Source organism: Trichosurus vulpecula, chromosome 3 (assembly GCF_011100635.1).
Source record: "Trichosurus vulpecula isolate mTriVul1 chromosome 3, mTriVul1.pri, whole genome shotgun sequence".
In the NCBI taxonomy this organism is placed as follows: Eukaryota; Metazoa; Chordata; class Mammalia; order Diprotodontia; family Phalangeridae; genus Trichosurus; species Trichosurus vulpecula.
Window position 1 is genome coordinate 181,334,172 of NC_050575.1, and position 17,638 is coordinate 181,351,809.

General features: G+C 36.7%; 1 protein-coding gene across 3 annotated transcripts in view; it reads left to right on the forward strand.

The window, feature by feature from the left end:
- Window positions 1–11,443, forward strand: part of DIDO1 (death inducer-obliterator 1) — a 60,790-nt gene extending 49,347 nt beyond the window's left edge. For all 3 annotated transcript variants that reach the window (XM_036750378.1, XM_036750377.1, XM_036750379.1), the window contains exon 16: window positions 6,054–11,443. In XM_036750378.1, coding sequence (XP_036606273.1) covers window positions 6,054–9,754 — 3,701 coding nt within the window. In that variant the 3' untranslated portion in view covers window positions 9,755–11,443. The remainder of the gene's footprint in view (window positions 1–6,053) is intronic.
- Window positions 11,444–17,638: the final 6,195 nt, after the last annotated feature.

Sequence of the window (17,638 nt, forward strand, 5' to 3'; positions counted from 1 at the left end):
TTACATATTAGCTTTATGCCTTTTATCCCAGGCCCAGCTCTGTCTGCTAGACCTAGTACTTAACTACATTGTATTTGAATTTAGGATTATATAGAACTGATGGCACTCTTGTCTTACCAGAATAACAAATAGAATTTTTCTAGTCTTCTGTTTAATGAACACTTTTTTTGAGAATATTATTGGTGAGTGGTAGCTTGTAGAGGGGTTCACCACTGACAGAAAAACTAGATACTTTTAAGAGTACTTTATATTTGGAGTATTTTCTACTTTTTTTTTTTACTTTAAAAGTCAAAGAAATAACATTTAAATGAAAGTACAGAATTTGGTAATTTCTTTTTAATCAAAGGCTAGTTTAGTCCCTTTAAAAATGTGTTTCTATTCTGTGGCATTGTCAAATTTATTTAAAGATGGTTTTATAAAATATAGCTTTAGGAGATAGTTAAAAAACATTCTCCAGAAATTTATACTTTAAGGTCACTCAAGTGAATTGATAACTGAATAAAATTTTCTTTGACACTTGCTCATCCTCACTTTCTCCAGCATTCCCATGGTCTCCATTTCAAATGTAAACACTAGTAGTCACCATAAGTTCCCTCTTCAGAAGAGTACCCTGAAAGCCAAACAGTTACAAATCAATGAGCCAGAGGATGTTGTTAACTCTTTTAGGTCACTCTTGAATTGGAGCTTATTTCCATTGCTTTTTTAATGCAAATGCAGCATCACCTTGAGTCAGTTTGATCTTCCTAAAATAGACTTATAACTACTGCTTTTGAAAAACAACTTGAAATATAACTTGGTTAATCAGATGAGGATGTTCTACAGAATTGGTCAAAGTATATGGTAAAGTTCACATTTTAATAAACGAAATTATCTTAAAGTTTGACCCATATTTGAGCAGTGTTCCTTGAATGGGACACTCTAGTGCACTGCTTCATTTCCCACAATCTTAATCTGCATTGTAATCCAATTTGACCTGAAATTGAAAAGGACACTAATTTAACATAGTATGCCAAACCATTACATTGATATTTCTCAATGTAGAATGATAATGAGGCAGTATAATGACTTGGGTTTTCAATTCAGGATGTCAAAAGCTAGATTTTTTTCCATGTTTTGCCTCTGACTTCTTGATGGGTAAGATGTGGTTAGTGGGTGGATCCTTCATCCAAATATATATCTCAATGAGTGGAGAGATTTTTTTTTTGTATTCACCGTTCATTGTATTCTGACATTAGCTAAAAGATTCTGTGAGTGAAATTTTTTTTTTCAGGTAAGCAGCTTTTTTCAGGTCTTATGTATATGTATTAATGTGTCTGCACAAAGATTGTAACCAGACTTTTCAAATAGCATTGAATGAAACTTACTGCTCTTTCTCCCTCTTCAAAATCAATAAAAATGTTTTATGGAAAGTGGTCACTGTCTCCTTAAATTTACATAAAGTAGGTCTTGGATAGCATACCCATATATCCATGGCCTTACTATCAACAAAGTTTCTTGTCTCGCTCTCAGACTTTTTATAAGTAACAAAATTTACTTTTCATATTAGCACATCATAGTTCTCAGAGTATAGAAGGTGATAAATTGAGATTAAGCACACTTGGAGGCATGTAGGCATTGGACTTCTCCAGCATTCTGGTGGACTGACATCTGAATGAAGACCACGACTTCTGTACTTTACCTGAACAGCACAGTGGGTCACATTGATTCCTTACATATCTTGGGACTTAAGAACTGAAGGTGGCTGGAGGGAGGGGAAGAGACAATTTCCACTGTCTATTTTGCCATTTCCCTTTACCTTTACATGTCATACTTGATATTGCATATAACCTTCCCACACAGTTTCTCTTTCAGCAGGTGCAAATATTTTGTTTTGATGGGGTTCAAAATCACAAGTAGAGTAGTAGCCAATTACAAGTGGAAGACAACCAGTTAGACTTTGGGAGGATGGGGGACAGAAAGAAGAAACCTTCCTATCATTGTGATCACTTTAAATGAAGGAGAGTCAGTTATAAACATATAAGCCATATTAATAGAATTAAATGCACAATCTTGTCCTTTGTAAGTATTTAGAACATACATTAAGGGTGAGTTGTAACCATCTTTAAAAACTCAGTTGTTTCCCTTATCCACTTCCACTGTACTTCTCAATAAGAACAATGCCTGTTGCTTTGCTGCATAGGCCTGGTACTGCTACTTACCTTCACTTTAAATAATGAAATTAATCCTTCCATGCCTTTGAAATAACACCTGTGTTCAAATTAAGACTCCCTTAGATTGAACATCCTCAATTAATCTGTAGAAATCTAGTTTTTAAAATTTGCTTGTTGTCTTAAACTAGAAATACCCTCTGCAAACCTAAGTGAAACATCCATTAGATCTAAAATTAAAAAGTTGATATGCATGATACATGAGTATTGGCCCTCTGATTTTCAAGCTGGGAAATAATAGCACTGCCCAGTGTCATTCCAAAGCCTTTACAAATCTTTTGTCCAGAAATAAGGAGCGTTACCTTTTAGCTACAACTAGTTAGTGGTACAGTTCTTCCCACTCAATAGCTGCATTTCACCTGCTTTTTGAATTATTAACTTCATAACAATCTTCAAAAGGGAGGTGGTAAGTAGCATTTCTCATTCATATATGGAGAAAGCAAGTTTGGATTTTACAAATCCGAAGGAGAACATCACTCATCTGGGGCTATACCAACTAAAGTTTTGGCTCCCCAGTCCTGGGTTTTAGATTCCATCTTTTAAAAAATCAATTAAGATGTTAAAACTTTTTCTACCTGACTTCTACAACCTTTCAAGATATAATACACTTAGTTCTCCAAATAACAATGCATAGGATTAACAAGTTGGAGGGGTAAGTGGAAAAGGGCTACTAGAATTTAGTAAGGAAAATTACCTAGCTAAATTAATTAAAGACAAAATGAAATTCTCAGTTGTTTGCCATATATTCAAGGCTGAATCATTAACAGTAATTTGGAAAATTCTTTTGTATATCCCTTTGGTCAATTTGAAAATTTATTGTTTTTGTGAGGACAAAAGACTTGCATTAAAAACTGTTAGTGTTGATGACGACTCAGTTATGTTGAGAGCATTTCATTTGCCTAAATGAGTCTAAAACTTAAGGGAAAAAATGTTTAAGATGATCTATTCCTATTGCTGTATTTTAAAAGATCTTCAATTTCTAAACTAACTAGTATCTAGGTTGTAGCTTTTCAGAATTTTACAATCGATATGATTTATGTTAATAATAGGGGTTAAACTAGTGAATCCTGTGGATCCCCAAACTTGCAGGAAATATAAGGCTTAAAAAGTTTTGTTGTAGTAAGTGAAAACTTAAGTATTCACTTAAAAGTTCAGTAAGTTTTGGGGACATCTCATTAAGTTGTAGGTTGAACACATTTAAATTGTATTTGAACAGATAAATGAAGACTACATTTCAAGATCACAGCTATCCTTAAAATCTAGCATTGGATGAATGAAAGCATAATCTAGAAATCAAAAACAGTTAACGCCTAGTTTGAGGGTTTGTAATAGTTACTTCACCTGTTTAAGAACTGGTAACAGATCATAAAAAATTTTAAATACAGAGTTAAAATAGATAATAGCTTTTAAGTACAGTCTTTTGTTATTTTTTTTTTTTGGAGGGATGAAGGCTAGGCAATTGGGGTTAATTGACTTGCCTAAGGTCAAGTCTTTTGTTATTCTTAAAGTTATAATTTAGGAAGTAATCAAGTCAATCATTAGTATTACTTAACAATCATAGTTCTGGTAGGATGAGGATTCAGACTAATTGGGAATGGGTAGCCAGGTTACATTAAATTTTTTGGTGTTTGACCAAATGTTAATCTACAGGAAAATTTGGATAAAACAATTCCATTAATAATAGATGAAGGTGGTGTTACATCTAAAATAGAGCTGTTAACTTGCTACGTAAAGTTCCTCTAGTTCTCAGTTCAGCATACTACTGAATTTTGTTTTGCCCAGCTTCATGTGAATGACACATCTAGGCTTCAGTATACATACTTTGGACCTCTATGCTATCTGAAAATTATTTCTCTTGTCCTAGTCTGAGTAAAGTATTTGAGAGCAGCATTTACCTGTAATGTTTTCAGTCAGACCTATTCTTGTTTTGTTTACAATAAGTGCCCACATAATTGCAATTGGATTATTTTATGGATGCTGGATTTTCCAATAAGCATTAGAATATGGAAGTATAGAAAACCTTCAACTTCCCCACAGCAGATTTGAAGGACAGTTTGCTCTCTGCGCATTGTGTATTAACTTTAGTCCCTTAGAAAGTAGGGAAATACACTAGGCTAAAATAAATTTCTCAGTATCAGATGTTAATCATTTTTTAAATCAATTTTTGACTAGCGTTAAAAAAAATTAAGGCAAAACACAGCCCTCAATTCTTTATTTTAGCTAAAAAAGTTTAGTGATTTTGCACAATACATTCAGAATTTTATCCAAAAGGAAATGCAAAATATATAGGTATAACGTTCGATAAAATTGAGCCTGATTATTTAGTGTGCCATATATATTTTTCCTTACCTTTTCCTCTATTCTATGCCTTTTGACAAATTTGAAAATATCAAAACTTCCACTGAAGTGTAGGTAGAGGAACATTTCAAAGGTTTTTCTCCTTTGCTGCACTGAAAAATTCTGGTGAAGAATTACAGGGGTAAAATTAAAATGGCTAAAGTTAGATGCTCCTATGTGTATATATTTCATCTAGCTTGACCGTTCCTATAATATAGCATTTGGCCTCAGGAAAAGAGATCTTAAATGCCTAAGATACCATTAGATGAGCGAAATAATTTGTTGGTTCATCTGTGATGATGACGCCACAGACCCACCACCAGGCATGCCTTTTTGAGGGTTCCTCACCCCCATTTCCAAAAATTTGCTGATCTAGCCATGTTTTCCCCCCTTATAAAACAAACTCATTTGAGAGTTAATTTGGATTTAGGCATCATTGAGTATATCCATGAGAGAATGTTCCATTTGTCAACATTACTAAGATCATTGATTTATTTTAGATTGAAATTCACCACCTTGATTTCATTATTACCATTTTCTGAGATAATCAGCAAAGACTTAAGACAATCCCAGTCTCTTATGAAATTACAACTTGCAGTCTGAAAAGCACCAAATTAAGAATATTTCTTCGAGCATATAAAATATCTTGTCAATACTGAATTCAAGAAATAAACACTTTTACCTCACTACATACGCTATGGCATGTTTTCTATATGTATACTTATCTAATTGGCTGTCAGTGTACTTTTAAAAAACAACTTTCTCATATAGTAATGAGTTAAGCTATTGTTTCCCGCTGGAACAGAAATCATTTTTTGCATATTTTCCCACCATTACCCAGTTTTTTAAATGCTTAAAGATTATTGAAAACAAATGGAAAATTTTTTCATAGTAAATAAAGTGCTTCGTAAATTTAAAAGTATTATGCACATGTAAAGTACTATTATTACTATTATTGCTATGCCCTGGTTTAGAAAAATTCATAATACAAATGCGTAGTTCCAAGAAAGTTACTCTATGCTGGAGGAAGCTTTTTCCCTTTGCTCAATGAATAGATGCCATATAGCTGATTGAGAAGACATTGTATGTGATTTTTTAAAATATAAATTATTTTTGCTTTTATTGTATCAATGTTTGTTTTTTTAAATATTGAGGGCATGACAAAGCATGAATTTAAGTAGACCCTTGAGTATTGGAAATGTTCTGTGGTTATGACTCTTTTCTTACCCTAATGTGAATTGTTAACTTTTTGAAGCTTGTGATGACTAGTTTTTTGTGTGCCAAAATACTCCTGTGATTTACTTTCCTTCAGGTTCTGAAAATAGTTTTTCTTTTGCCAGTATTCAACAATAAGAAGAGTGCTTTGTAATGTAAAATTATAGAACTTTTCATGTTTCCACTAATAGTTTATAGGTAGAAATTCTACTAAGGCTTTCTACAAGAAGATATTATTGTTAAACAATAAAACTCATTTTCCTGCATTTTAAAACATGTGCTTTTCTCCCCTAGGTCTTGAGTCACCACGTCCAAATATAATACTGGGATTAGTAATCTGTCAAAAAGTAAAGAGACCTTCGAATGCTGGAGAGTTGGATAAGGCGGAAGAAAAACGAAGCAAACTTCAGACACAAGAAGAAATCGAGGTGTCAGTCTATCCCAAAGGAGTTACATCTTCTCAATCTGAAAAGAAACAGTCAAAGTATCAGATCTATTCTACAGATACTGGTGTCAGTACCACACCACCTGGATCCCCACCTCCACCACCTCCACCACCACCACCACCACCACCACCACTCCCGGATCCACCAGCATCACCATCAGTATTAAAAATACTGTCATCACTTAAAACAGGGACTACGAACACCACAACTTCATCAGTTTCATCAGCAACTATTACAACTACAGTTTCTTCCCCTGGTAACTCATCTAGTTCAAAAACAGCTTCACCCTTAGAACACATCTTGCAAACTCTTTTTGGGAAGAAGAAATCATATGACTCAGCTGCTAAGGACTCTGAACTTACTTCAACTTTAAACCAAGAGTCTAAGATGATGGTGGATGAAGGAGTACCAGCAACTCCTTTATTAGATCCAATTGTTCAGCAGTTTGGCAAAATGTCAAAAGATAAAACTCTAGAGGAGGAAGAGGATGATAGACCATATGATCCTGAAGAGGAATACGATCCAGAGAAAGCTTTTGAAACTCATATTACTGAAAGTGAAAAACGGTATGACCTTGAAAAATCTTCTGAAGTATCAGAGAGGGAAGATGTGGCTTATGACCCAGAAGATGAAACTATTTTGGAAGAAGCTAAAGTTACTATTGATGACTTACCTAATAAAATGTGCACAGATAGTAAAAATTCCACAGAGAGGACATCTGAATATGTGACTGATATCTCTGCTCCCTCTTCCTTAGTAGAACAACAAAAAATGCTTGAAGAATTAAATAAGCAAATAGAGGAACAGAAGAGGCAACTAGAAGAACAAGAAGAAGCACTTAGGCAGCAAAGGGCTGCAGTCGGTGTTTCAATGGCTCACTTTTCAGTGTCAGATGCATTGATGTCACCACCTCCAAAATCATCTTTGACAAAGACTGAATTATTTCAACAAGAGCAACAAACTGCAGAGAAGTCAGATTCATCTTCAACATCAGGTCAGTTAACTCATGCAGGAAGCCAAAGTTCAGATCTAAGACAAAGTAGAGATCCACGACAGGCTAGAAGAATAGCTACAGAAAATAATGAAAGTGAAAATTCGTTAAAGCCACTATCTAATTCTTCACATGGTGGGACACCTATGAGAGAACTTCCTGCAGCTGTTAATATTGGTCAATTGCCTACACCACCACAAGAAGAAAAAGAATTGAATCCAGCTACTCAGTTGGTATACAGTAATGATAAGTGGGTTCCAAGTGAAAAAACTACTGTTGATCAGGATGGACAAAATGATAAGGGTGAAAATATGGAAAATGCACCCAAACATCACTTAGAAAATGCACATCCATCAGTATCAGAAGTTTCCTCTAAACCTTTACGAAAAGTACTCCTTCCAACACCTCCCAATACATCTTTTCAACCAAATTTCCCAGTGCAGAATGATGGGCAGACTTTTAATTCACCAACTGGAGCAAGCAGTTCTTTCTCAAATACAGTATTTACATCTCAGGAAAAATCTCTTAGTTCATCCCAATATGAAGATAGAAGAAATCCTCAGTTTGCAGAAAAAAATGACTCTTCAGCCTCTCAGGATGAGGGAGAAAGAGGTTCACAATGCAAACACGATGATAACAGAGGAGTTCTTTCATTTCCTTTATCTGGGCAAAAAGGAGGCCCACCTCAATCACAGTTTCAGGGACAAAATGAACCTACATCAAGGAATTATGGAGCAGCTTCAGGACCTCATGGACCCAATTTTCCAGGACCAAGGGGACCAACACCTCAGTTTCCAGAAGAAAATAATTCTAGTACAGAGGGACAAAGAGGGCCCTCATCTACCAGATTTGGGGGACAGAAGGCACCTATTCCTTCATTATTCTCTGGACAACATGGACCACCTCCTTTTGGTGACACCAGAGGTCCTTCACCTTCTTATCTTGGTGGGCCTAGAGGAGTGGCACCATCCCAGTTTGAAGATCGTAGGGATCCCCATGGGGAAAAAAGGGAATTCCAAGAATCCCAGTACAGTGAGATGACCAACCCTCCCTCACAATTTGAAGGGCCAGAACAATCTCAGTTTATGGGAAATAGAGGCCCAGCACCTTTCCCATTTGGAGGACAAAGAAGACCTCTAATATCTCAGTTTAAGGGACCCCGAGGAGGCCCTCCTCCCGCTCAGTTTGGAGGTCAAAGGGGACCACCACCTGGCCATTTTGTGGGGCCAAGAGGTCCCCATCCCAATCAGTTTGAAGGACCGCGGGGTCCCCATCCCAATCAGTTTGAAGGACCCCGAGGCCCCCATCCCAATCAGTTTGAAGGACCCCGGGGTCCTCATCCCAATCAGTTTGAAGGACCCCGGGGTCCCCATCCAAACCAGTTTGAAGGACCCCGGGGTCCCCATCCCAACCAGTTTGAAGGACCCCGGGGTCCCCATCCCAATCAATTTGAAGGTCCCCGAGGCCCCCATCCCAACCAATTTGAAGGTCCTCGGGGTCCACATCCCAACCAGTTTGAAGGTCCTAGAGGTCCACATCCCAACCAATTTGAAGGTCCTCGTGGCCCAGCACCAAACTTCATGCCAGGACCAAGGGTTATTCAACCACAGCAATTTGAAGAACAGAGAGTAAATTCACCACCAAGATTTGCAAACCAGAGGGGTCCAACACCCCTTCAATTTGGGCCAAGGGGATCTGCTCCATTTTCAGAAAAAAATGAACAGCCCCCTTCAAGATTTCACTTTCAAGGACAATCTCCACAGGGTATGAAACCTGCTCCAAGACCACTACTTGAACTTCCAAGCCATCCACCACAACACAGGAAGGAGAGATGGGAAGAAGCTGGTCCATCTGCTTCTCTACCAACAAATGTATCAGGACAGGCCCCAGAATCAGATGCTCAATGGCCAGCATCTGATTTCCGAGATGGCAAAAGTCATGAATATAGAAATCAGACTTTTGAAGGGAGACAGCGAGAAAGATTTGAAGGAAGCACTAAAGAAAAGCCATCAGATGAACCTGAAACCCAGCTCTCAGAAAACAGACAAGGCAGAGGTTTTGAAGATAGACGAAGGGACCGAGATCACGGGAAACCCTGGGAAAGGGAGCGTGGCCGAAATTGGAGTAGAGACAGGGAAAGAGATTGGGATAGAAACAGAGATTGGGAAAGACACAGAGAAAAAGACTCTAATCGAGATTGGGACAAAAATAAAGAGAGGAATCAAAATAGGGATAAGGATAGGGAATCAGAAAGAAACAAAGAATGGGACAGAAACAGAGAGAGAAGCAGAAATAGAGACAGGGACCGTGAAAGGGACCGAGACAGGAGACGAGATCGGGACAGATCAAGAAGCAGAGACAGAGATCGAGATCGAACAAGAGAAAGGGACAGAGAACGAGACAGAGACCGAGAAAAAGACCGAGAGAGAGAGAGGGGAAAAGACCGTAAAGACAGAAGTAAAAGTAAAGAGAGTAGTAGGGATTCAAAGCCAGAAGAACAGAAAGAAGCTCAAAAGTCAGCTGAAACAGAAGGTTCATCAACTTCTATTCAAACATAAATGAGAATTATTACACCCCATGCTTATGACGTGTGTGTGTGTATATATATATATATATATCATATATATATGTACACATATATGGGGGGGAAGACTTTACATGGGGTTTGGTTGTATATACTCAACATTGCAAAAGATCCCTTTTAAAGCCAGCCTTACAAAATGTGTTCAAGTAAAATAGTTTTTGAAACTACTATGAAATTAGATGGGAGTGGAACCATTCTGGACTTCAACTTACTGTAATTTTGTGTACAATATGTTTTCTTACAAAATTTCACATCTTTACAATTCTGAAATGATTTTTTTACTTAACTTAAAATTTCCATTTAAAATTAATACAAAAATGGGAAAAAGTCTATTAAAAGCATATTGCTTTTTTCAGATTAAAAAGTTATGTTTTCCAATAACTTGACTGTATTGTAAACTTTTAAGGGAACTTCATTGGACCTTAGGAGCCATACCTTTACTTACATCTCACATGTAGTATTTCTGCGTAAAAAAAATTTTTTTATAGGTTTCTCAGTATGTGCTTTACAAGAGGGTCATGTATTTCTGTCCTGTGCTGATTTTACTATAGGTGGACTGCATGTATTTATGAAGTGATTGTGAAAGAACACAGTATTAGTAGTTTGTAATTAATGGAGTGTTAAATACAAAGCTTATATTAATGACTATCTTTTTGATGCAAAAGGATAGTGTTCAACCAGGAAACAAACTAAAAAGAAAAATCTGACTTTTTCCCCTGATTTTTCTATGTTGCCTTATAAAAACTATTTAAAAAATCTTTGATAAAAGTAACATCCACGTGTCCAAGTAGAAATATTGTCAAGCTTTTAAATGTCATTTATTGGAAAATCTTTAAATTCTACAAACACAAGCCAAAAAGTGAGAGAAATAAACCAATTAAGAACATCTTTTAAGCTGTTTCTTTGGTTTGAATAATCAGGAACATTTTGTTTGTAGAATAGTGCTATTTAAGCAGTTTTTCAGTAATCTCTAGGCAAAATGTACCTAGCTTAGAACTGCTGATATTTTGTCAATCTACAATATGGATGGTGTATTTAAAAGTTTACCACTGAAAATAGAAAAAAATATTTGCATAAAGTTTATGAAAGTAAAAGTGGATATAAGTTGAAGTACTGCAAACTAAGTAGAAAGCTTTTCACTGTGAAATACAGTATACTGCTTCTCATCTATTTTCAAGTACTAAAGTGTGAAATAGAGAAAACCTTGCTAATTTATTTGACTGTACAAATACACTTTGATAATTTTTTATATTTTCATAAACTACTTTTGCAAATATAAATTAGAAAATATTATCATTTGCTTCTTGGAGTCTATTACTCTACTATACATCACTACAGATTTTACAGTTTATATAGGCACAAATTTTTAAGTTCTGAAGCCATCAGCAACTTAGTAATTTGGATGATTTGTATTATAAACCAAGAGTTAGAATGTTAAATTACATATAGGTGTAAAGCTCAAACATCTAATATGATGTAAGTTTTTTTTAAAGCAAACTAAAATGTTTCTAATTTAAATATACAAATGTAAAAAAAAATCAAGTGTGTTTGTTTAGGGTTACTTGATAGAAAATTCTGTAAATTGTATTTTATATTGCAAAGTATATCACTGTACATTAAAACATGGAACTTCATAGGTTTTTGTTACTGTAAGTAGAATAAACATCTACAAAACGTTTACGAATCTGTTATTACCTGATCACCACTTTTTCTAGAAAAATTTGCAGTAAAATGTAGTAATTTATTGAATCTTATTTTCTGGACCCTTCATAAATTTAAGAGAAGAGTGCTTCAGAAGACAAATTAACTTGAATATAATCACAATTAAAATTTTGGTATGTAGAATTAGCTTATACAACAAAAAGTTTCATCTAGAATTTAACTAATCCGAACTCTCACCCATAATAGTCTAAAATTTACTCCATAGTTACAAATAAAGGAGGGAGTACAAATTCACCTCACCAATCTATGTAATTAAAATTTTAATCTGCCTTGGGTGAAAAGAGTACTCACTTTGGAATTACAGGACCTGTCCTCTTGTTCTTATTATCTTAAGCATGTCACTTAGCCCTCCTCCTGGGCCTCACTTGGTACATCTGTATTAGGAGGTTTCTTCTATGTCTAGGGCTAGGATTTAATTGTATGGTTTCCTACACCCACATTTCCCAGCCCCAGACACCTTATACTCACAAGATCCTTAATCATTAAACAAAGCTTAAGTTCAGCATAATAGGCGTTTTATGGCGGGAAAGTGGACTAGTAGAGTCTAAGCAGACTTTGAAGAATAACATTCTATTCCACAATTTTTTGCTTGGTTTACAGGATCATAAATCTAGAGCTTGAAGGGACCTCAGAGGCCATCTTGTCTAACCCCATTTGATAGTGATGCATGCCAGTTTCTATGGGATGTGAAAGTAAGCAGTAGTAATAACTAACATAGCAGTTTAAGGTTTGCAAAGCACTTTATTCAAATAAATTTTGATCCTCACAACAACCCTGTGAGGTAGGTGCTTTTCTCTCCATTTTACAGATGGGAAAACTAGTGATGACTTGCTCATGTTGGCAGCTGGTAAACAATGTAGTCTTAGCTACCTATGTAGTCCCAATCTCAGTAGCTTAAACTTTAGTAGAGGAAACCAAAAACAAGCCTATTATACCTCTTATCAAACATCTTCACCTCCAAAACCCAGCTGAGAACACAAGGCCCCTTTTTAAAAAATGTAGCAGCTATTATGTCAAAATCTCTGCAGATCAAGTGACTTCTATTTAGGTTAAGCTAATGTGTATATATTTCAAATGGTTTTATTATTAGGAACATTGACCCTCAGCAATTTGTAAGATTAAGCCAAGATGGCACATGACAAGGATTTTGGGTAATTGTGATTTCACAGGACTGGATTTATGGTTTCATTGGCATAGGGAACTCAGTGATGAGAAAACTCAGTATAGGCTAGCACCTGCAATTCAAAGTTTCAGGCTCCTAGCCCACAGTCATAGCCAGTATATGTCAGAGTTAAGACTTGAATCCAGGTTGGTCTTTTGGCAAGTTTTTTGGTCTCTTGGTTCCTTTGCCATCTTAAAACATTGAAAAGACCCCTCTCTCTCAGTCTTTGCTTATGTGGGTTGTATTAATATTTACTGTATTAAAAATAAAATGCTTTAGTATTATGAAAATAGTTTTGACCTTAGGGGGCCTCTGCAGAAGTCTTGGGTACCACCAGGGGTCCTTGGATCACATTTTGAGACCAACTGCATGGTGTTTCATAAATATACATATATGTGCATATATGTATCCACACAGAAAATCAGCATTTTGTGCTAAATTGTGCAGTAGAAAATAGTGGAAAAGGAAGGAGGAATCAGTATGGGTCTAGAAAGAGTCATAAAAGGCTTTACAAAGGAGGCTAGCCTAGAACTAGGCTGGGAACCAGGAGATGGGATGGGTGGCCTCCAGGAAAGGTAAAACAAGCAAAGAAACATTGGAGGTATGTAAAGCAGTAATGGCTGTTGGGTTCATCAGTCTCCCAAGCTCATCCCCGGCTCCTCATTCACTTCACCCCACCTATCCAGTTTTTTGTAAAGTCTTATCATTTCTACTTCCCAAACAGCTCACATATCACACCTCTTTTCTCCATTCAGGCCCTCATCGCATCTTGTATTTTTAGGGGATGGGGATCATGTCCAAAAAGACATATCTTAATTAGCACTCTGGTTCTATCACTTCTTAGTCTGGAGGTGGGTAACGTTTCATCATGAATCCTCTGGAACTGAGGTTGGTGGTTGCATTATCTTTCAGTCACTCGTCTTTACAATGTTGGTATTGTATAAATTGTTCTCATTTAGATAGGCATCAGTACCTACAAGTATTCCTAGGTTTCTTAGAGGCTGTCCCTTAACCTTTCTTACAACATAATAGGATTCCATTACATTCACATACCATAATTTGTTCAGCCAAATGATAGCTACCTCATTGGTTTCTAGTTATTTGCCTTGGGGCGGGGTGGGGGAGGAGAACAACTTATAGTTAGTTGTCATTTGTTCTCAAAGAAGACCAAAATGACATCACTATGTAACAGTCAAGTTGCAGTGTGTCTGACTGTGGCTGGTCAAATCAATATGAGCTCAGAATACGCTACCACTGGTTGAGCACAAATAGTCCCTATGAACATTTGGGGTGGATTCTCTAAATTTGTGCATCTCCAGTTTCTTTTGAGCTACTGCAATTCTGTTACGCTAAGAGAGCACAGCACCTTCTTTGATACAGGTATACCACGCTGGGTGGTCTTTTGCCAGCATCCCCCATGTCATTCAATCCCAGGTTCTTCAGAGAGACCTTGAGAGTGTCCTCGTATCACTTGCCAGGTATGAGTTCTCTGTAAAAGTCTTAGGCAAGTGGGCCTTTGGCATGTTCTCTCTACTTTGCAGTAGAGTTTGAATGCTTAGTAGTTTAGTTCAAGAAGACACCTCAGTATCTGGTGCCTTATCCTGCCAGATGATCTTCAGAATCTTCCTAAGACAATTCAAATGGAAGTGATTCAGTTTCCTGGCATGGTACTGGTATACTGTCCAAGTTTCACAGGCATACAACGAGGTCAGCACAATGGCCCTGAGGACTTTCAGTTTGGTAGGCAGTCTAATACCTTTTCTCTCTGACACTCCTTCAGAGGCTTCCAAGCACTGAGCTAGCTCTGGCAATGCATGCATCAACCTCATTACCAATGTGTACATCCCTGGAAAGTATACTGCCAAGGTAAATGGATTTATCCACAATACTCAGAACTTCTCCATTTGCTATAACTGATGGTTCCACATACAGATAGTTACAAATAATTATGTACATATGGGTTCTTCTCCTCTGATCTATTTAGGGTACAGACCTAGTAGTTGTATCACTGGGTTAAAGGGTAAGGGTAGTTTAATAACTTTGAGAGCATAGTTCCAAATTGCTTTCTAGCATATTGGAAATTAACTCTGAGTGTCTAGACCAAGTTCCAACAGTGAACCACAGCCTATTTGATCAACTTTGCCAGTTTGATGGGTGGGATGTGGAACTTCACAATTGCTCTGATTTGCATTTCTTAGTGATTTGGGGCGTTTTTCATAGAACTATTGATAGCTTGGATTTCTTCCTCTGAAAACTGCTTCATCCACCACCTTTTCTGTCTAACTCCAGTCCAAACCATCCTCCCCTTAGCTGTCAGTGATTTTCCAAAAGCTGTGTGACCATGTCATATTCCCCCCACCCCAACTCTCCAATAGACTCTGAGCAACTCTCTTCCTTCTAGTATCAAATAGCAAATTTTGTGTTTAGCATTTAAAGCCCTTCACACCTCTTTCTAATCTTAAACTTTATTTCCTTTTGTGTACTCTGCAGTCCAGTTACACTGGTCTCCTTGCTGCTTCTCACACACCACCCTCCACCTTCCAACTCTGCCTTTGTGAGGCCTGTCTGCCTTACCTGGAATGCTCTCCCTCTTCACTTTAGCCTCCTAGGCTCTCCATTTTCCTTCAAGACTCAAATCACACACACACACATGCACACCCTTTTTTCCTGTTCCCTCTCTTCCATCTAAGATTACCTCCCATTTACATTGTATGTATCTTTTCATGTGTGTATCTTGTATTTCCATGTTTGCTTGTTACATGCTTGTTGACTGATGAGATCTAGAGCATTTGCCATTAGAATAATGCACAACAAAATTGGCTAAGGAGAGTAGAAAACCATAAAAGCTAGGCAGATGCCTTGATACAGGGTAGTATCACTTAGGAATTGTAAGATTTTCAACAGAATTGTGACATGATGAAAATCAACATTGTTTAGGAGGTACTGAAGGTTAGAGTTGAAACCTGAAGCAGGAAGATGGGCTAACTACAAGAATTTTGTAACAAGAATATCCCCCAAATAATTAGGAGTATGTAAAAGTATGCATGCATGGAACAGAAGAGTTGTTCATTTGTAAAGAAGTATCAATCAATTTCCCACTTTTCTCTAGTACCAATGGCTAACTGGAACTTGAACAAGGGAAGAAGTCTATTCTTCTACCTGTGCTAAGCACAAATTTGTGAGATGGTAAGGAAGGCACCAAACAGCAGTTAAGAGATTGAAGTTGGGTCAATTGCTGCTCTAATGTTTCTAAATCCTTTCACAGAATCAACATCATAGCAACTATCAAATTTAAATTGTTTTTTATATTGTCACTAAGCTGATTTGATAGTAACAGTACTTAAGTCACAGCCCCTGGTTCATAGCAAGTGTCTTTGCATGATAGAAGATGTTTCAGTTTAAAGAAATCTAGTGTAGCAAGTATTTAAATCAGGTTTTCTCCATTTTTATGTTAATTTTTTCAGGATGTGTTCAACATATGCTGAATTCCATTTTATTTACCACAAAAAATTACAAATGAAGTGCATTTTAGAGTTGATTCCATTTAGTGACATTGTGGTTCTCATAAAAGAAATCCACAAGTTTAGGATCATAGATCTATGGTTAGGAGGGACCTCAGAGAATACATAGTATAATAACTTTTATTTTACATATGAGGGAATTGAGCTCTACCAAGGTAAAATAACTTACCTAAAGTCATACAGGTAACAAGTGCAGAGACAAAATTTGAACTCATCTCTGACTAAATCCAGTAATCTTTCCACTGTGCCAAACGACCTCAAGGCTCTAGCAAGGGACACTACTTGTTTATACAGAGTACGTCTTGTTTAGATTATACCAGTTGAATAACCCACAAAATTAGACTGTGTGTGTGTGTCTGTGTTGAACAGACACCATAAATGGACAATGAGCTAAGTCCAGAAATAAATAGGAGAGAAAAAGCTGAATATTATACATACTTCCAATGATCCCAATTTTCTCCCTCATCTTTTTAACATATACATCTTGATGAACAACTGTGAGGTATGAAGGTTCCAATCACTAAAGGATTAATGTTGACAGTCACCTTTTAGGGTAATGGAAAGGTACATGGTGGACACAAAGAGGCTATAATACACTACCAAATGGGAATTACAGAGTGGAAGCAACATAAAAGGTTATTAGACGTATGAACCAAAAAAATTTGGACTGGTCGTCTGGCATGAGCAAAGGATAAATTGAAGGAGAGTACACAGTCTCTATTAGTATGTCAAGAGAATCACAGATAGCCTCCCTGTACATTAGGTGGATATCCTGTGGAGATTTTATAAGAGGACATAAAGAAGAGTTGAGCAAAATGAAGGGCTGTGGATGGGTGGTAATCGGCATCAGTGAAGAGTATCCACATTGAAGACTTCAGAGATGAAACAAAATTAACTAACCATAGAGCATATATAGTTTTTGGACAGTATTACAGGGTCATAGACTTAGGGCTAGAATGATCTTAGAGGTCATCTAGTCCAGAGGTTCCTAAACTTATTTTACCTACCATACCCTTTTAAAAAAAATCTACTCAACGCCCCCACCACGTAATCATACTAGTTTTGTGCTTGGAAATTCAAAAGGAATCTCTACAGAAATGTCACAATTATTGTGGTCAAAATGAAGTGCTTATAAAGTCGAAAAAATATTTCATAAAATCTAGGAACAAGTTACCATTATTAATTTTGTTACCCTCAGACTGGAATAAAATACTTTTATATTGCCATTTTGAAACCTTGTATGGATGTGCATAAGCACAATAAAATTAATGCTGTAAGCTCTTAAGTAGTATGAAAGAGGAAATGAAGCCAGTCAGTCAGTCAATAAATATTGTGCCTACTATGTGCCAGGCACTGTATTAAGCTCTAGGGACACGGACACAAGGGCGCGCACGCGCACACAAACCCCAACAACTACGTATAAACAAGGTGTATAGGTGTTAAATTGGAAACT